Here is a 21,513-nt window from a genome sequence, read left to right on the forward strand (position 1 = left end):
ATCAGCACTGCTACAAAGGCATGTCGACACCTGCTTTCTTCGCGCTGGTGATCAGGAATTACTAGTGATCCCTTGTTCCAGAACCAAATCTTGGGGAGATCGTGCATTTGAGGTCCTTGCTCCAACTTTGTGGAACGGTCTACCTTTGACTGTTGGGCTGGCACGTCCAGATTTTTAAATCGTGTCCGAAGGCCCATTGTTATGTCCAGACATTTTCATCACTGGGGTCTGCAATTTTGTCTTGATTTTAATTGTTTAACAATTGTTCTCAGCTGTTTTTATGCTGGTTTTTTTTTTCTGTTTTTATTTTTTTAATTGATGCAATTTCCTGTTTATTGTTGTGTTCAGCACCTTGGGCTTCTGTTAAAGGTTGTGGAAGGTTTGAGGACATAGAAGTCAGTAGCTTTAGATGGGTTAGGGTTAGGCTAAAATGTTTTTAATATCTAAAGCAGTTAGCTATGGTTTGTTAGTTGCTCAGTAGTTGCAGCTTTGGTGGCTAGCAGGTAGCAACATGCGTGTGATGGCCACATCCATGTCCACACAACAGTGAACGTTAGTACTCTCGTGCACTTTCATGATTTCAGTTTGTAAGTTTACATTTCTTTGGATTTATTGTTTAGATGGCTTAAATGCATTAGCTCTAATTGTAAGCGTGCACATCTAGTTAACTGCTGTATTTTATACCTGTAATTTGTTCTATTTAAGTTAATATATGTTTTTTCTTACCGGTGCTGAGAGGTTCTCCACTTCCTGCTTCTTGAGATGGGACAGGCAAACAGTGTTCTTCTTCTTCTGTGAAATCAGGCAGGCTAGATGCCTATAAGGCGTATTGCTGCCACACACCGAGCCAGCACAACCCACTGCATACAACAGGCATGGGTACCATCCCACCCCGTGTTCCCACACAACCACCATCAACAAAAACCCACCGTCCGCTCACACTCCAGTGAAAACACACAACCCCACATGGAGGTTCACCCCATACTCACACTCACACTCCCACCCCTACCACCAAGGGCATCCCACAATCCACAGCAGACCTAGAACTCCCAACACCCCACAAACACGTCACCCCTCAAACATCCTCGGGGGACACGTCAGAAAAACCCAATAAGGCCCCGCCACAGCTGTCACCTCATGAGCTAAATCGGACTTGTTGGATGCTCCATTCATCACCCTCCACAAAGCCTCAACTAGAAACGCCAAAAACTTCCTCTCATCCCTCCCAACTATACCACACCCGCCCCCACATCCCCACTACCAGTTGACAAAGGCACATTACAAGGCCCGGACGCACCACTATTCCGCACACCCATATGACGCACCGCCTCAGCATACGACACCTTATGCTCTGCCTGAACCTTCCCCATCTCCACCGCCGCCCTACACGCCACTCAGCCCATATGTGCCTCTTGATGATTCCCACCACAGTTACAACATCGGAGCAGTACATCACAACTCTTGCTGTCATGGTCACCCCCACACCTCCGACAACGCACCCCCACCACACAGGCACTGGCCACATGACCATATCCCTGACACCTAAAACACCTCAGAGGAGGTTCCTCGTACGCCCCCACCGCGGAACTTAGGAAGCTCCACTGCATCGAAAGTAATCAGCAGTGGAATGGACCCAGGTGCGTTAAACCCCAGATGCCGAACAGCCACCACCGCCGCCCCACTCAGGCAAACAAACACCTCCGACTCAGAGACCTCATTGGAAATGCCATACACCACACCCTTAATCATCCAACCAGACCTCGACGCGGAAACCACCATGTCCACCCTCAGAAATTTCTCAAGCCGCAGCGCTTTGTGGCACTGGGACTTATTCCGGCACACCACCACCAACAGCCCACTGAACACCATGGTTGCGTCTAGCACATAACCTACCACGGCACTCAGCTCCCTGGACACTGCCAATGGGTTAGAGGTAGCAAAACGCGCATCTCCTACTGCCCTGATTCGCTTCACAAAGGCAGTGTTGAAGGGGTTCTGTCCAGTGTTGCCAACTTAGCGACTTTGTCACCATTTCTAACAACTTTTCAGACCCCCTAAACGACTTTTTTTTTTTTTTCAAAAAAGTGCCTAGCGACAAATCTGGCGACATTTCTGACCCCCCTCAGCTACTTTGACTACAACTTTGTAGCCGACTTTACCTGCAGATTAGCGAGGCGTCTGAAGCAACAGGACCGTCCTTCCTTCCAGAGAATCAGAAAGAAAATCTGCGCAGAAACATCTGCGCATGTGTATGCAGCATGATCACGCCACCCCCATTGACCAATCAAACCTTTTGTGGGTTTTCACAAGTCCATTATTTGATAGCCACCAGAGCTACATAAAGGGCGACCGCTCCTTCCGCCATCCTGCTGCATTTCGGCAGCTGAGCTCAGCTGGCACTGGCTGGCAGCGTCACACTCACGCATGGCTTCTCGCACTACTTGTGGTGCATTCAAGGAACATTGGAACTCTATGATGAGTTCAATAACGTAGCACATTTAAAACTTTTATAAAAACCAGAATAATACTGCAAGACAAACACCTCAGGTCATTGGCAGTTTGCATGTAACGTTTCTGAGTACTAAATACGGCCTGCTTCTTTTTACACAAAAGTACTAGAAGCAACAAAACCAAACAAAAACAATATATATATATATATATATATATATTGTCTTTTAGGTCAATATATAGCACTGAATCACAACAGAAGAATACATCTCAAGGCACTTGAAAACTACAAGAGAAAATTCATTTTAATTCAATCATACATACATTCCTATCAATTTAATATTTTTGTGTTTACAAGTTCCATTCTCTTCAGACAAAATAGAAATATTCCTTCCATTTTTATGTGCCATCTTTACTTGATGTTTTAAAGGCTGCTGTTTTGTATTCTATGGGGTTTTTATTTTAATAAAATATTTAAAAATAAATTAAATAATTTTTTAAGTAAAATCACGCAGGTTTTATTTGATTTACTCTACAAGACCGGTGACGTCATGACGCAAACGTGGTGACGTCATCACACAAACCATTGTTTGTCATTGTGTCGTATGCAAATAAGCATGTGACGTCATCTGACGACATCTAGCGACTTTTGGGGGGGGAACTTCAGCTACTTTCAGTCAAAAACAGTTGGCAACACTGGTTCTGTCAGATAAATACAGGAGGAGCTGATGGGGCCAAACCAATAGATCCAGGAAGAGGGGAATGTAGGATTTCCTTTAGTTTATTATTTTGTCATTTGTTAATTAATTTAAGTTTGAAGTTAAATATTTAGGTTTATGGGGTAGGGCGTTTAGGTTTATTAACAATTTGACTGTACTGATTTGTTGTTTTTGTTTAAGTTAGTAAATGTTTGTCTAGTAATCCCTATTGTTCATATGGTCTGATCAGCCAGTGTGTATATATACCCTTGTGTGTCTTTGTTTGTTGGGTCACTTATGGTTTTCAGTCAGTCGACATGTTAAGTTTGCAGTTTATTGAGTTTAGGTTTGTTTGTTTGATGTCTTTTATGAGCTCGAGCTATTTTGTGAAGATATTTAATTTAAAAAAAGGAAATTAAAGAACCTCTATTTTTGGAGATTGCCTGTGTTCCTTATTCGACTTGGTGCCTCACAATGTATGAGGAATTTAGATTATATATAGTATGTGTTGTGCATATACACAATATATACTGTGTATATTGTGCTACTTTTGTAGCACAAGTAGCACAATATACACAGTTAAAAAGGTAAAAGACTTGTTATACATGTGTATTGAAACTTAGACATATAATCACATGACGTGCCGCTGCGGAAGTCACGATCACATGAGGTAAGTCTGTTCCATTCAACCGTTTTCTTCGACCAAGGAAGGACAGTGTCCTCGTGAGCAAGATGCTTTGCTAGGCCAGGCACCTTGACATTGAGAAACACCCTAAGTCTCTGGTTAATGCCATATTTCCTTCTACGGGAGCCCGTGAGGACAAAATATGCAATGACTTGTACATGTACTGCCCCCTGTCGCCAGGGAAAATACACATCGTCACTTTAACTCATACAAACGTTTTGATCCAGTATGAAGCTGTTCACACTGTGTCTCAGTAAACTGTACATTAGCATCCTTTAACTCTGGTCATGGTTGTTTGGACAGCTTTCCTGAAACTCAACAACCAGAAAACGGTGTCAGACTTCGCTTGAGCTGTGACTCTACAAGTGTTCGTTTCCTCCAGGAAGTCAACTTAAATTGCTTTTACTCTAATTTCACACCGTGGTAGGCACTGAAAAATCAGCCACTGGGGAGCCTTAAAGTTCACCTTGTTTGTAACCTTTTCAGTAATAAAAAAGGGTTTTTAAATGATGGAACAGACATGACTGGAGTGCAGCTGTATGTTAAGTTAGCTTTAATCCTGTGAGGTTTGGTGAAAGCACCAACCTGTAGACACAAGCTAAAAGAAACAAATGAAGACAGTCCCTGATCTCTGCTTCCTGCTCACAAATGATTGGTTCTACAAAGAAAATGTGCTTTACTGTGCATAAATCATCTCTCAATGTGCAGTCTTCCATTTAAACACACACACACTGTTTAGAAAACACAAGTTGCTATAGGGTGCCCTATAAATCCAGCTGTTATTGGGGAAATTATTCACTTTGGCAGCATTGTGACAGCTTCAGTTCTAACACCTCCTAATCTAATGTGTGTCTATAGCTCAGAAATGTATTTATTGCAGGTTAAATGCACTTTTACCAGCCATTTATCACAAAGCTTTCTATTGTTCTCTCTGTGCATTCTCTCAGCACTCGGTTCAGTAAATCATGAGAATATTTGACACTCCTGCTTTAGCTCCCACACTTTTTTCGAGCCTCGTTCAGAAAAGCGTTGCTGTAAAACGGTGTACAATCACATCAAAGCAGATTTCTGCTCTCATCAGGCCCTGGTGACGAGCCAGGCGTCTGCTCTCCTGGCCTTATCACATCGGGGAGAGGGAGGCTATCAGATGTTCAACTGACCAGCTGTGAAAAATATAATATAAAAAAATAATTGACTGATCGACAATCAAGCAGGCCACGGCAGAAAACGGTCCCGTCAGGCTACAGTAAATAACCTCCACCAAGAATAATGAGGTCTAGATTGTTCTGTTTGATAACTCGTTAGCTTTTGGGCACTTCACCAGAGTACTAGCCATCAGAAAGCATTAATATTCACTGTTTAAGCCTCAAGCAGAACAAAAAGATGTTTTTCTCTTGGTGATGGCCCAGCGTCTGGTTGAAGGGAGGCTTGTTGCACCCTGTATGGTTCATAAATGCCAATAACTAGATAGAAATGTGAATTTAAATAAAACACTAATTAATGATTCCATGAATTACATTTATAATGCAGAGACTAAAAAGGTGAAGAAATTTTGACCTGATTATTTTAGTCATTTATATTTAAACTCGTTCTTCATATGAAAACGCACAACGTTAACCTCCTGAGACAGTTGGCTTCTTACGTCCTGTTTTACTCACAAAAACTTGCTCTATTTTACGTTAAAGAGTATGTTTCATTGCTTAGACTTTAAATGTTCTAAATTAACATTAACATTTTGTTTTCTAGTGAATATCCAATAATCCACCAAATCTGGTAAATAACTCATTGATTGCATAATTATCAGAAAACTGACCAATTGGCTAGCGTCAACATTTTGATCAAATGAAGCTGGCTCTTCTGCAGCCTTTAACTTCACGACCAGGGGGCAGATCACATACAACTCTGGTTACAGCTGGTCTTTGAAGACTGTACTAATCCTGTTAATGAAGTAGAGGTTTTAGAAGTTGGCATATCTAATATGATTCGTACGAATAAGAGGGGAATAATTAGGCTTGGATCAGTTTTTTCATTTTTATTTGGCCTTGATAAGATAAGATAAGATAGGATAAGATAAGATAAGATAAGATAAGATAAGATAAGATAAGATAAGATTTTATTGATGCCAGTGGGGAAATGTGTGCATTACCACAACTCAGGACAGATAGCAAAAGACAAGACACTTTATACAACAGTAGTTCCTATGTAGACACATACACACTAAGTGTTATGGATTAGGGCTGTGAAAATATGTGGAAGTAATAATTCATAAAAAGGTTATAAAATACAAACATACATTATAAGGTAAAGAATAACTTTAAATAAATGAAAATAAAATATGTATCAAACTTTCAAACTCTCAGTTTTCTGTAGTTTTCCACATAATTTAAATATGTTTATAATAAACCAGCTGAGTGACCAGTGGTGTCTACCCTGAGACTGGGAGACTGCGGGTTCAAATCCCAGTCGGGTCATATCAAAGACTTTAAAAATGTGACCCAATGTCTCTCTGCTTGGCACTCAGCTTTTAATTGGGGGGGGGTGTTAAGACACCAAATATTTTTTAAGTGCAGCTGTGTCTGCAGCTCACCTCTCCCCACGGGTCAAATACAGAGAACACATTTCATCACACTAGTGTGTGTGACAACTAGTGGGACTTTAGATCTCCTGAAAATCAATTTTAATGTTTTTATTCTGCCACCTCAGGACTACGGCCCCCATCCTGTTGCCCTTCTCAAACATATCTGTGTGCACCCCTGTCTGTTCAACAGGTAATTCACTTAGTTTTCTCATGTTTTAGCTAAAATTGTAACAAATTGCTGCAGCAGTTTGCAGGACACCAAATCCAAACAACTTGATTGATACCTACCTTTTTCTTTGACGCCTCTGACTTTTTGGACATATTTCTTAGTTTTTTGTGCAAGTGATTTATCACCTGTAAGTAAAAAATAAAACACGTGTTTTGTGTGAGGAGTGGTTGGCTGTGTCTCTGTTACTGACTGACCCATAGCAGTTTCCTTACCTTTGCGTAACAGAAGGAAATGAGCAGCAGCGGCAGCACATACCCAAAAACAAACGTGCAGACCACGTAGATTTTTTTGTGGCTCTGATCTGGCCACACTTCCCAACAGAAGGTGTAGTTCTCCCCTCGCTGGAAGATGTTTTGGTAGTGCATGACGGGCGCTGCCATGGCCAGGGACAGGATCCAGATCACCACCACGCCGATCAGCGCGTGCCTTGCCACCCGGATGGACGAGGACTTTCTGGAGTGCACGATGGCGATGTATCGGTCCACGGACATGGCAGACAGCGTGAAGATGCTCACCAGCATGGACACGGTGAAGAAATAGTGGATGAATTTGCAAATGAAGGCGCCCAGGACCCAGGTGGGCATCATGTAGATGGTGGACTGGAACGGGATGCAGAAGAGCAGGTAGGAGAGGTCCGCAATGCTCAGGTTGAGGATGAAGATGTTGGTGGTGCTGCGCGGTTTCCCGGGTTTGCTCCGGGCCAGCACGGTGATCACCATGGAGTTACCTAGCACGCCCAGCGTGAAGATGAGCCCGAAAACCAGCAGCGTAATGAAATTATCCGTTCCGATTCCAAATAAAAGTTGCTGCTCCTCTTCCTCCACCATGCTGAGGTTCCAGGGCTCTCCAAATACCCACACAGACTCGGACAAGTTCATGATGGACGCTTTTCTCCTTTAGATTCACTTGTGAGGTTGCCCAATTGACCTACAGCTGTTGTGCGTCCCGCTGCTGCATCATGGCACCGGGGTTTTTACGCCTGTAGTTTCTGCTCAGGCGCGTCTCCATGGGCGCTCTCGGGGGTTTGATAAATCCTCTGGTTTAGTTGTATGCATCACTCAAGAGTCAGACACAAATAAAGATACATTCCTCAGTTCTAGAGTTTTCTGTGCAGCATATGTTGCTTCTGCTGCGTCCTGGAGCAGCCTGGTCTCTCCTTGCGCACCAGATGCGTCTGCGCTCCAGCGGCGCTCGTTCCGTCTGTCGCCTGCTTCTCTACGTCTGGACCTTTTTCTCTCACTATAAAGCAGGGGGGCTGGGCTGGGCTGTTTGCGTCAGCACCCATGACACCTCCTTAGATATGATGGGAGAAAAGAAGAAAAAGAAGAGTCACTCATTTGGATGCTTTCATTCCCATTTCTGAAACATTCCATTGAATTTTGATGTCAGAGGTCAAAACAGGGGGTGCAAAAGATTTTGTAAAGCAATAATAACAGAAAATCTGAATAACATGGTTTTATGTTTTTTTATCAAAACCCTAAAACATAAACTGCTGAGTGTTCTTGTAATTTGAGCCCGTGTGGGAAAACGTGTTCACATGTAAATAGTTCAAATGTATTTTACATATTTCACGTTTATTTCACGTGTTTGTGGGTTTTTCTCAAGAGGAGTTGATTTATGTGACTTTTAGATTCTAAAGATGTGAATCTGTCATGCCAGATTCTCCAAATATATCAGGAACTTTGAACTGACTCATCCTAAAAAGTTTGGAATTTTTATTCAATCTTTTCTCCTCTTTAATATAACCAACACTACAACAGAAGGGGTATTATTAAAGGAGAGGCAAATATGATAGAAACAACATCCCCAAACCTCTGTTATGAGTATAGTGTGCCATCTGAAGGATGCAGAGATGAGCTATGCTTAGTGGTTGGGGATCACCGTATCCTACTACTACTAAACATTTGTTCGCATTTCAAACAGGACATGTCGATTGTAACGAGATACAACAGAGCAAACAGGATTCATTCAGGCTTTGTCAATAAAGAGGCTCAATTAGACACAAAGGAAAGGATGCTGTGAAGCTAAAAACGTAAATCCTGGAATTTGGTTTCATCCCAGCTCTGGTTAGTTTGACTTAAAGCTGAAATTCTTGTGCTATGATCAAATTATCTGTATGAAAGCAATGTTAAAAAACTATTCATTATGATGTTTTTTATTAGGGACTTGTGCACACACCTGGATGTGTTTTATTTTTGTCTACAACGTATCTAGCAGAGTTACTCTTTTCCCCTGCTGAAGGTGTCCAGTTATCTGGCACATGTTGAGTGGAAACATGTTTATGTTTATGTGCTTAGCAGACGCTTTTACCCAAAGCGACTTACAATTATTTTTTAACCTATAGGGCATGTTGTGATCTGTGGGGGAAACCGGAGTACCCGGAGAAAACCCACGCATGCATGGGGAGAACACGCAACTCCACGCAGAAAGGCAAGTTTTGAACCTGCGACCTTCGTGCTGCGAGGCAACAGTGCTAACCACTGCGCCACCATGCAGCCGAGATACAACAGAGCAAACAGGATTCATTCATCCTGTTTGCATCTCTGGGTTTTGCCTGAGAGTTGATTAAACCTTTTTTTTTTACTTAAAGGTGTGAGACACTGGTTTAATCAATACATCTGCAGTAGTTTATAGTTGGAATCAGTGCCTTCATGCAAGTCATATTTCGGGGGAAAATAGCTCGGATGCATTTGTTTCAGGAACTAGCAGAATGCCACTTCAGAGGTGAGCTTACCACGGCAGGAGTTGGAGTCTTATTTCCTGGTATTTGGACATCTCATCCCAGATTGAATAACAGTGTCACAACACTGACTCTGTTTGCTCTGCCACATGGATATTTTATCTCCACAAATAAGAATCAGGAGTCTTTTATTGTCATTATACTAGTATCCCAGTACAATGAAATTAGTTTCAGAACGACCAGTCCAAGATTTGACATACATGGAGATCCAGGGAGTGAAGAGCACATTGACTCCTTAGGGTTTTGTGTCCTTGCCAGGCAGGCCACAATTCCAAATGCAGGGAGGTTTCAGAGCATCTGTCTGCAGTCCTTCATGGAGGTTTTTTCTTCTCGCAGCTCAAGGCTACCAGGGCACCTTATTCAGATAAGAATAATTGTTTTGGGGCAGGCAGAAATAATTTCCTCTCTGCCTTTCAATAGCAGCTAGAACCTATAGCTTGCAAATCACTTCAAGCAGCATCCCAGTCTGAGCAGTCTCCACACAGCTGAGATTGGCCATGTGTACAGGTTGCATTTTCCAAAATACCAGAAGTCCTCCCACTCCAAACAGAAGAAAAAACATAAATCCAAAAATCCATGTGTCTTTGACGTCCTCTGGACAGATGGGAAAGGCATATAATATTCCACACGTTCCAGGAATCCAAAATATACTGCCTTCCATTCAGACAAGCTGGAGCCCCCGGCTCCGGTCTCATCATTGATAAAATCTTGTCAATCGCATTAAATGACCAGTTGACCAAATTAATGATTTAATAAAAATTGACTTTTGAGGAGGAATTCAGAAAAGTGCTCTATAGACAGACAGACAGGACAAGAGCCTTGGGAAGAAATAGATAAGGGAGGAAAAGAGAGTCGTCTGTACGCTTCGAGTGTCGAAAGACAAAGCTCAATATACAATAACACAAGCCTGAAGGAGTTCTGCTTTGTGGTGGAGTTGCTAATGCTAACAGTTAGATTCCACATGTCAGGGCATTCTCTGCTGTTTTTGGATGCTAAACCAACAACAGCCTTCCCTGTTGCGAGTCAAGATGGGTGAGTCCATGAATGTTAACTCACAGTGTGACATAGATCTGTCAGGCTTTTCAAATCCTAGAGTTTCACCATCTATTTTCTGTCAGCAAATGCAGGAGATGGGAGTAGGAGACTATTTTCATATCCAGCCTGCCTGAAAACTTCAGACTGACTGATTATAATCAGAAATATTGAAAAAACTAAAGGTTAAATTAAAAAATGTTTTTGGTGTCCCACTCCTTTAACACTCAAACATCTTCTGGTTCTGGCTGTAAACACCAATAACTCCACCTCAAAGCTCAACTGACCCCATACACTCTGGTTTTTCAACACAAACTTCATTTTGCTTTCAAACAAATGAAATCACTGATCAGTAGGATGTTCTGTGAAGATCTGACATTTCCTGTTCACACCCCAGAGAGCAGTGAACAATCGATTTAAAAAAAAGCACATCTCAATATTTCATCGAAGCCCAAAAGTGTTTTCATTTCCCATCTGAAAGTTTCTCACTTGGTCTATCAGTAAGATACTTATTCCTAATTCTGCTTTGTGGGTGTTGGTTAATGTATTTATTTTAATAGCAGCTGCTTGGATGAAGCCGTAAGCCTTGTTCGAGTTGAGCAGCGCCTCGCCTGGAAAACAGACGAGAGCAGCAGGGGGAGTGGCTGAAAGCCGGTGTTTAAGTCGGACAGATTTCCCTACATGTGTAGCTCGCGGGTGACAATGGATGAAGATATTGCGTTAGCGTTTATACTTGCTTAATTATTTATTTTAATTCTGGTGCCTGTTAGCAACCAAAACACATCCTTGCGTGCTTGTGGATATCATATATTGTATATGAAGACATGACTGTAGTAATAAGTAAAGGTTTTCAGCTGTAGGTTTAGTGTGCTCATAGGAAACATGGCAAAATAACACAAATCACATTTCTTTTTATGGCCTTTATGTAACATGATTTACAGAATACACGTGACCAACTAACATTTCACATTCTACCCCCATATGTTTGGATCAGAATGTGAACCAATCAGATCTTAGATCAGGTGAGAGCCAGGCGTTTCCCGTCATCCCCTAGGTTTTGCAGCCGGTGGAGAGCAACTGCAGCGCCTTGCTCCAAAATCTGTGGCCGCCTTGATCTCACGAGTTTATCGTTGCCTACGTATGCATGACGTCAGAGCAAGTCGGCGTCAAGTCGGACACAAATCTAACCGGCATGCACTGCACGCCGATCACTGGTGATCTAATCTGCGCAGAACTGGCTCATCTCGAACAAGGCCATAGTTAAAGGTTGAATATGGAACACCTGCTCCATAGCCACATCTAGTGTGTGGAGGTTGTAGCTGCAACAGTTTCCAGCCGTCAGGACGTCAGGTTCCCTGCCGATACGTGAAGTGACCAGCCAGCCAGCACCATGTCCAGTGACGAATCGTATAGAGTAAGGACTAATTTCTACTAATAAGTTTACTTCACGACAGTATTTATTATTAGAATATTTTCTGGGCTCAGAAGCAGCTGCTTAACTTGCAAAGTTCACCATTTTCCACAGTGCCAACCCTGCTGTGCCGAGCGGACTGTTCAACATATTTGGCAACCCGCTACATTAATCCAGTGTTGTGCTCGTCAAAATAAATATTAGATTTTTTTTAATTATTATTAAAAGATAGCCTTGAAATGAAATACTGTACATTAATTCTGCTCACCTCTAAATGGAGGTATTTCTTTTTTAATATAGCTTTTTATTAAATTGTTCCATTTCCAGCCTTCAAAGAAGAAGGCCATAAGCAGAACAATATAAAAGTTTCATACCTTGATAGAAAAATAAAGTGCTCAGTTTAAATCTGTTGTGATGACCAAAAACTAATTTCTTTTATTGACTCCAGGATCATAACTTTGTTACACGATGACTTAAAAAGCTGAAAAGAAAGAATAATAACCAAGGATCGTAGAAATATCTGTATTTATTGTTCTGTAAGACTCTTACTCACATAAATCTGTGAACGTTAGACAGCACCAAAAATCATATTTCTGCCAACAGAAAAATAAACTTGTGTTTATCAGATTAAGGAAACATGCAGCTGTTTCAGACTGAAGGTCATTCCTTCTGCATTCCTTTAAGAAGTTCAGATTCCCCAACTGAATCCGGGGGTCGAGCTGAAGTTCAAGTTGAGTTCTTGATAAAAATTTCATCTGTGACCTATTGACTCAGTATTCTCCGTGATGGGAAAGCTGCTGGATTGGCTGTTCACTGAAAGCAAACATTAAAAATGTTTCTGAAGCTTTATAATTATAATAAAGCTGTTATAAGCTGATCATAAACACTACAACACATGTTGAGCACAGGAAGTAGATTTTGTTTATTTATTTTCATTTTGATCTGACTCAGCAGCTACAAAGTGAATTGCACCAGTAGGAATTCTCATTTTCCAGCTTTAATTGTCTCATTTTGTCCACAAAATGAAAGTTAGGTTCTTGCTTTGACAAACACACTGCTCGGATCAATTCAGTGGGTCTTTTTTTTTTAATATTGTTAATAATTCATGTGTTACTGAAGATGTGTTACATTTTTAGCAGTTTTAGTATAAGTCTACTCATCAGAGCAGCTTCATTTCACAGAAAAGCAGTTAAACATCTGTAGTTTATTTATTTATTTTGTGAAGGAAAGTTTTAAAGTTTTTTCAAGATTTCAAACTTGTTGGATTATTTGTGTGTTAATGACTTGGGTCACTTTGCTCCAGACCTTTGAAAGACAATCTGGGTAATCAAAATAACCTGAGATTGTTTGATCTCAGACTTATTCAGGCACAAACACTCAATGATTTTCACTATCTTTTCACATAACATGGGCGTGGCACAGCCACATCTCACACAGATTCTTGATTTTTATATATTAAGAAGGAGCCAGATATAAAGGGGTTGCACCCCAGATTATCTCCGCTAAAGCTCTGGTTACTTTTTGGAGATGATCGAAAGAGTCCAGGCCTGTTTTTGTACTCTGTACCATTTCTCTGTTTTGTATATACTGTATATAAAAGAAGTTAAAACTTAAGGCGTTTTGCATTACTTCCTGATTTCAGAAAACTAGATCAGAACCACCCCGTAGTGGTCCTCCAGTAGAACCGAGCAGCCGGGACCTCAGGCCAGCTGGGTGATGGTACGTAGGAAGCGTAGAACCCACCCCGTGGGACACCACCAACCCATCCACGTTTCTAACAGATTTTCCCCACTCAGTGACAAGCCGACTCCAATCTCCAATCATTGGCAGCTCCATAGTCAGAAACGTGGCATTAGAGACTCCAGCAACCATAGTTAAATGTTTAACTTGGGCCAGAGCAGGCGACATTAAATCTTACCTGAAACTGCTGGATAAGGATAAGGATAAGGATACGCTAAGATTGTTATTCACGCTGGCGGTAATGACACCCGGTTACGCCAATCAGAGGTCACTAAAATTAATGTTGGTTCGGTATGTAAGTTTGCCAAAACAATGTCGGACTCCGTAATTTTCTCTGGCCCCCTTCCTGATCGGACCAGTGACGACATGTTTAGCCGCATGCTGTCCTTCAACCACTGGTTGTCTAGGTGGTGTCCTGAAAACAACGTGGGCTACATTGATAATTGGAAAACTTTTTGGGGAAAACCTGGTCTGATGCGGAGAGACGGCATCCATCCCTCTTTGGATGGGCCAGCTCTTCTTTCTAGGAACATGGTCAGTTTTATTAGTCCTCCATGACTACCCAGGGTCCAGACCAGGAAGCAGAGTTGTAGTTTAACCCACCCCTCTGCAGCTTCTGTACTGTTACCCACCCACTACCCGATAGAGACAGTGTCCTGCCCACGACCAAAGTCACACAGAATAAAAATCAGGCTTAATAAAGCAAATCATGGAAATCTCATAAATATTAGAACAAATTCAACTGAGCAGAAAACTAGGAAAATTAAATGTGGGTTATTGAACATTGGGTTCATTTTTCTAAGACTTTGTTAGTTAATGACTTGATTTGTGATGATCAGATCTCTTTGCTCTCTCTCACAGAATCCTGGCTGCAGCAAGAGGACTATGTTAGTTTAAATGAGTCGACTCCTTCAAATTATTTAAATCATCATATTGCTCGAAGTACAGGGCGAGGAGGAGGAGTAGTGTGACGCCTCAAAAGGCATTTATGTCATTTATATTGTATGTTTCATTTAAAGTTATCCATTTATATGCTTTTAAGTTACAAAGAACAGTGAAGAGGTTAAAAATGTTAAATGGGAAGATTTTATTTTGAAGGTGAACTTATTAATGACCTCACTTCCTGTTGGGTTACATGCATTGGTTGATTTCCTGTTTACTTCCTCTTCTTGGCTGCTCTGAGAGTGAGAGTGTCATGCGGTCATGCTCTGAGGCTTATCCACAGCCATCCACTTGGGAATATTGTTCAGGCAACGCCGTAAGTGTTTAAACTCCATGATGAAGATGTTAAAAAAGCATAAATGGCTGTAGTTGTTAAAAAACAGAACTATTTTATTTGTATTTCACAATGATTGATTTGTACATGTTAAAAGAGGTATTTGTTTGATGGTCATTTTCTTTGCTCAGGCTAATACAATTATGTAAAGTCATATTTTGAGTTAGTTTGTGAGGCAATATTTATGTAAACATGATCATTTATTCTATTCTGTATTTCTTTTCAATTACAGTTTTCACCGCTTGTCAAATGAAGGTTCTAAGAGTAAAAAGTCAACTCTACTCTGACTCCTGTATTGTTTGACAATGGTTTAGCTTGGTGTTTACTCAGAGTTGCTACACTCTGCAACAGGACACTACAGTGAAAAGGCGCACTCAATGTTTCTACGTGGTCGAGATGGCAGCCAGCAACAAGTCATCGGTGTCAAATACCAGGAGCAACGTGACATCAGCATCATCAGTGAGTGCAGCCCGTGCCAGAGCTAAAGCAGAAGCTGCTAAGGTACGAGCATCGTGTGCTAGTCAGGAGGCTAAATTAAAGCTGGAAAAGGCTGCTAGAGAAGCAGAACGGCTAACTAGAGAAGCTCAAAATCAGTTGGAAGCCACTAGAATTGATACAGAGCTGGAAGTGCTGACATTAAATCGTGAAGCAGACGCAGCTGTCGCTGAAGCACAAGTGTTGGAAGATGTAGCAGAAATGCATGGAAATGTGGAAAATGTGAAATCCGAGTCAGAAGAGAGGCTTAGATTGCAACGCATCAGTGACTATGTTCACTCTCAAGATCACAACCAGTCTCCCTTTGAACCGGTATCTGTCCAACCTGAATCGCAAAACAGTTTCAGAACATGGCTTCCACCTGCAAGCTTAGCAGAATTCCAGTATAGCAAGAGCAAGCCTAATCCTGAAATGGGTGATGGGACACATCCACCTTCAAAAAACCTGTCTGAACTGACCAGAGCTGAGTCAAAGACTGAAATCGAAAGGACAGACCCTCGCACATATACAGGTGCTCAGTCACAAACACCCAGGAAAATGCTTCCAGTGAACGTGTCACAACCACCAGACCCTCTGGCACAGTATATGGCGCGACGTGATCTTGTTGCCTCAGGACTGTACCAATTTGACGATAAGCCAGAGAATTATCGTGCATGGCGGTCCTCATTCATTAATGCTGTGGCTGAAGTCCAACTTACAGAAACACAAGAATTAGACCTCATGACCAAATGGTTAGGGAAAGAGTCTGGCCAACAAATAAGGTGCATACGTTCAGTGTACGTGAACAATGCAAGTTTGTCTCTCCACAAGGCATGGGAGAGGTTGAATGACTGCTATGGTGCCCCTGAGATAATTGAGCAGTCATTGTTCCAGAGACTCGACAGTTTTCCAAAAATTACGGCCAAGGATCACGTCAGATTACGTGAACTTGGAGATTTGCTCACGGAGATACAAGGCGCCAAGGAGGATGGATTTCTCACCGGGCTGACGTATCTAGACACCTCAAGAGGTATTGGACCCATAGTAGACAAGCTTCCATATGGGCTCCAAGAGAAGTGGGTGTCATCTGGGTCGGGTTTCAAAGAGGAGAACAACGGTCGCTTCCCTCCATTTAGTTACTTTTGTGACTTTGTGTGTCATGAGGCAAAGAAACGAAATGACCCTAGCTTTATTCGGCAAGGCAACGATGCAAACTCCACGAAACCCGAAAGATTACCAGTAAAGAGCTTTAACACCACCAAGTCTATCACAGTCCACAAAACAGATGTTTCTACATTCAACAACGACCCTAGTCAGAACTGCCCGCTGCACAATAAACCTCATCCGCTTAAAAAATGTAGGACATTTAGAAACAAGCCCATTGAGGATAGGAAGGCCTTTCTAAAACAGAAAGGAGTATGCTTCAAGTGTTGTTCTTCAACTTCACATGTTGCTAAAGACTGCAACTCTTCCGTGAAATGCTTAGTTTGTGAAAGTATCCATCATGATACAGCCATGCACCCTGGCTCACAACCTCAATTTACTAAAGCTCCTCCACCGCCACAGGAGAACGGCGGGGAGAGAGAAGATCATTCTGGTGTGGCCGATGTTACAACCAGCTGTACAGAGGTTTGTGGCCCTGGCCAGTGGGGTCGTTCTTGTTCTAAGATCTGCCTTGCAAAGGTCTACCCCAAACGTTCAAAACAGAAAGCAATTAAAGCTTATGTAATCCTGGATGACCAGAGCAATCGCTCTTTAGCCAGGCCAGAGTTCTTTGAGCTGTTTGGTGTTGAGAACAAACCACTCTTATACCATCTCAGAACATGCTCCGGCATCATCGAAACTTACGGCAGGAAGGCAGAAGGGTTCCAGATAGAGTCATTGGATGGCAAAGTTCTCATACCTCTTCCAGCACTCCTCGAGTGTTCTGAAATTCCCAACAGCAGAGCTGAAATCCCAACACCAGGTGCAGCTTTGCATCAGCCACATCTCCACCATATAGCCAAGTACATTCCCGATATGGACCCAGAAGCAGAGATACTCCTGCTCCTCGGAAGAGATGTGCTCAGATCACACAAGGTCAGGCAGCAAGTTAATGGGCCACATAACGCTCCCTTTGCACAACGCCTCGATCTGGGCTGGGTGGTGATAGGGGAGGTGTGTCTAGGTAACGTGCATAAGCCAACGGTTGACACATTCAAGACCCATGTGCTAGACAGTGGTCGCCATTCCATATTTCAGCCCTGTGCGAGTGTCATGCATGTCAAAGAAACACAACCAAGCTTCAGCAAGCCCAACAAAACAACAGAGAGGTTGCTAGGGCACACAGTGTTTAACCAAACTGAACATGATAACAAACCTGCCCCATCAATAGAAGATATTCTCTTCCTAGAGATCATGGACAGAAATGTCTACAGAGATGACACCGGCAGTTGGGTGGCTCCATTGCCGTTCAAGGAGCCACGGCGACGTTTGCCGAATAATAAAGAACATGCGGTTAAGAGGTTTGAATCCTTGCAATGCCAATTCAGGAGGAAACCTGAGATGCAGAAACAATATGTGGTATTCATGGAGAGGATCATTGCCAATGGTCATGCAGAGGTGGCACCACCTTTGAGGGAAGATGAAGAGTGCTGGTTTCTTCCATCATTTGGGGTATACCACCCACAAAAGCCCAACCAAATCTGGGTGGTTTTCGATTCCAGCGCTCAGTACTGTGGGGTCTCACTCAACGATGTGCTTCTGACTGGACCCGACCTCAACAATTCTCTCTTGGGTGTCCTTCTACGCTTCCGAAAAGAGAGAGTAGCAATCCTCGCTGACATTCAACAAATGTTTCACTGTTTTCTGGTTCATGGAAATCACCGCAACTTCCTCCAGTTTTTGTGGCATGAGGACAACGACCCCAAAAAGGCAGTTATCGACTACCGAATGAAGGTCCACGTTTTCGGCAACTCACCATCCCCAGCTGTGGCTATCTATGGTCTGCGAAGAGCCATTGCTGAAGGTGCAGAGAAGTATGGTACTGACACGGTGAAGTTTGTGGAAAGGCACTTTTATGTTGATGATGGCTTGGTGTCTCTCCCATCTGAAGTGGAAGCTATCAACCTTCTCCAACGAACTCAGGCTTCACTTGCTGAATCAAACCTGCGCTTGCACAAGTTTGTGTCAAACGGTCCAGCAGTCACTGGAGCTTTCCCACCAGAAGATTGTGTCCCACTCATCAAAGATCTGGATTTGAGTGGCGAGACACCACCTATGCAGCGCAGCTTGGGCTTGCTGTGGGAGATTGGATTAGATACATTCACATTCTCTGCATCAACTATTATCAAACCTTTCACCTGACGTGGTGTCCTCTCCACTGTCAATAGGGCTGCAACAAACGATTATTTGGATAATCGATTAATCGGATGGGGTCTCGACACGATTAATCGATTAATCGGATTACATGGGGAAATTTTTAAAAACTGCTAGGGAAACGTTATTTCTCTCCTTCCTTCACTTTATTTAACACAACATTATTAGAAAACAGTTCAATAGCAGAAAAACAACATGCCATCACCTAAATTGTCTTATAAGGTGTATAGACAGAGACCCTAAGCTACATCTATCTGTGACCTAAAATGCTTGGTCCAAATTAAACAGCTTAAGGGCAATTCTCATCTGTTTTGTTTGATCTCATCTGTTGACATTTATTTTAAATGTAATTAAACATAGGCTGTGAATTAATCAAAATTGATCACTATTTCCAAAAATGACTGAAAAAATACCAAATAAAACAAAAGTAAATGAATGCCATCCTCCTTGCGATGATGCCCTGGGCAACTGCCATAAAGTCACATCAAGAAATGCTGCTGATCATTCCAATGATCCCAAATAGACTCACATTAGGCCACATGAAAGCAACTGAACCCAAAAATATATTAACCAGTATATAACTGCACTCTCACACAACACGCCTGCAGCAACAGTTAGGACTCATCCCTCCCTTTTAAAAGCGTTTTTGCTTCTGAGGACATTGTGGTTGTAAAACCACATGCTAGTAGTCTGGCCCCGGTGTGATCAACCAGTTTCTGCGGGAATGTGACGGCGGAACCAGGGCCAGATTAACACTTTGTTGTACCCTGGGCAACAATATTCAAGGGCTCCATCATCACGACCCAAGGATCACCATAATGTGGTCACATACAGAATATTTTACTGTAATATGCAGTAAATATACTCAATACTTGAATGCCTGACAACACGTAACCCACCCAGAGTAACCTTTGACCCACCTCGTGTGGACTGACCAATGAGGAGAGGGTCTTAACTTGAGGCCCTCTCTTCATTGGTCAGTCTGCATGAGACTGACTCTCAACTGACGTTCAGTCGTAGGCAGCGAAGCGTCTCTGTGCAGTGCAAAAGCCCGGGTGGACAGTTTGTTTAATGTAGGGTGACCATATTTCCATTTCCAAACAAGAGGACAGGGGATCTGTGCCTATGACGTCACTCTATGGCAACGCCACACAAACCATGTTGGGACCCATTTTTTGTAAGAACTAAATTAATATCAGATTCTGCCAATTAAAGGGCTCTAAAACAATTCATATGTAAATATTTTGCATATTTAATGCAAAATCAAATTTTTCTGCTTTAGTGCTGCAACAAGGTTTTATTAATAATAAATTATTATAACTTTTGTTTTACTACAGCATCGGTAAGCTTCCTGTGCACAGATTATTAAGGATGCTTGTTTCAGCTGTGAGATTAGACGATAGGATCAATGAAAAAATAAGTTGTCACACACTCCATGGAAACTTTCAGAGAATCCACAAATAGTGGCTTTCAAATGGTTTTGTTACTTTTTGCAAGTTTATAAAAGAAGCAGATGAGACAGCATGTCTGATAATTTAGTTTTTCATCTGATAATATTAGAACATGTCAGTAATGTCTGAGGGGATTTTATAAACACCATATAACTAACACTACTGGAGAGGGCATGAATTACACAGAGGCTTCTGGGGAGCCCAGTTATTGGGGGGGGGGCATTTTGCTTTGGCCCCCAAAATGTCTTGAAACGGCCCTGGGTGTGTGACTGAGTTTTGAAGGTGATCTGAATTGTATCAGATGTATAAATATGACATGTGTATAACTTATTGTTTTTTACTGGTAAAAACGTGTAGTGGTGATAACTCTACCTACATTTTACTTTTCAACACTTTGTTTTGTTTTCTTGTTTTTATTGAACTATTTTCCTGTCCTGTCTGTCTCTCATCTTCCTGCATCTCCTCTTAATTCTCCAGAAAATCTGTTGCCTGGATTCTTACCTTTTCACCTCATCAGTTACTTTTGAGCAGATCAAAGGGATCTCCTGACCGAAAAGCGCAGAGCGCGTTTTCGATGCTGCATGAGGTGACATCACCACAGCACAGGTGATGAGCTCCGCAGTAGCGAGCTTCAGGCACAAATAAGACAGAAAATAGAGAACATGTGCGGACATGAACGATCGTGTGCTAATTATAGTTTTTTGGTTGCGCCACTTTGAGAATGGACCGTGCGCTGGAAGCAGCTGCCTGGATCGCTGTGCAACAATGCGGAACCGGTTCGCAGCAGCGCAAGTCTGCCGGCTCTCCCTCGCGCTGATCTGCCGCTACCGGCTCTCCACGCTGATCTGCGGCTCTCCCTCGCGCTGATCTGCGGCTCTCCCTCGCGCTGATCTGCCGGCTCTCCCTCGCGCTGATCTGCGGCTCTCCCTCGCGCTGATCTGCGGCTCTCCCTCGCGCTGATCTGCCGGCTCTCCCTCGCGCTGATCTGCGGCTCTCCCTCGCGCTGATCTGACTTGCTCTGGTCTGCGCGCAACGGCGGGTGGGAAGGGTGGGCGCTTTTGGAAGAGTTGTGCGACACAACGAATCGATGACGCAATTCGTTGCCAACGCTTTTAGTAATCGATTTTCATCGAATTTATCGATTCGTTGTTGCAGCCCTAACTGTCAACAGTGTTTTTGATCCTATGGGTATGTTGGCACCTGTCACAATCGAGGGACGAGCCCTTCTTAGGGAACTTACTTCGTAGTTGAACGACTGGGATATACCACTCCCAGAAGACAAGCTGAAGAAATGGGAAACCTGGAGAGATTCTCTTCAAGTCCTAAAGGAGCTTCATGTGCCACGTGCATATGCATCAGCCTCACTCACCAAAGCTGTGCACACAGAGTTGTGT

General features: G+C 42.6%; 2 protein-coding genes across 2 annotated transcripts in view; one reads left to right on the plus strand and one right to left on the minus strand.

The window, feature by feature from the left end:
- Positions 1–8,157, minus strand: part of LOC107373077 (galanin receptor type 1) — a 45,008-nt gene extending 36,851 nt beyond the window's left edge. The window contains exons 1-2 of the mRNA XM_054740631.2: positions 6,851–8,157; positions 6,698–6,763 (exon numbers count right to left, since the gene is read on the minus strand). Coding sequence (XP_054596606.1) covers positions 6,698–6,763; positions 6,851–7,516 — 732 coding nt within the window. The 5' untranslated portion in view covers positions 7,517–8,157. The remainder of the gene's footprint in view (positions 1–6,697; positions 6,764–6,850) is intronic.
- A 6,335-nt stretch (positions 8,158–14,492) lies between these two features.
- Positions 14,493–21,114, plus strand: LOC129154841 (uncharacterized). Its single transcript, XM_054735091.2, has 2 exons — positions 14,493–14,819; positions 15,070–21,114. Exon 2 carries the CDS (start codon positions 15,234–15,236, stop codon positions 18,654–18,656), a length of 3,423 nt encoding a protein of 1,140 aa, XP_054591066.2. The 5' UTR covers positions 14,493–14,819; positions 15,070–15,233; the 3' UTR covers positions 18,657–21,114.
- Positions 21,115–21,513: the final 399 nt, after the last annotated feature.

This window comes from Nothobranchius furzeri, chromosome 5 (genome assembly GCF_043380555.1).
Source record: "Nothobranchius furzeri strain GRZ-AD chromosome 5, NfurGRZ-RIMD1, whole genome shotgun sequence".
In the NCBI taxonomy this organism is placed as follows: domain Eukaryota; kingdom Metazoa; phylum Chordata; class Actinopteri; order Cyprinodontiformes; family Nothobranchiidae; genus Nothobranchius; species Nothobranchius furzeri.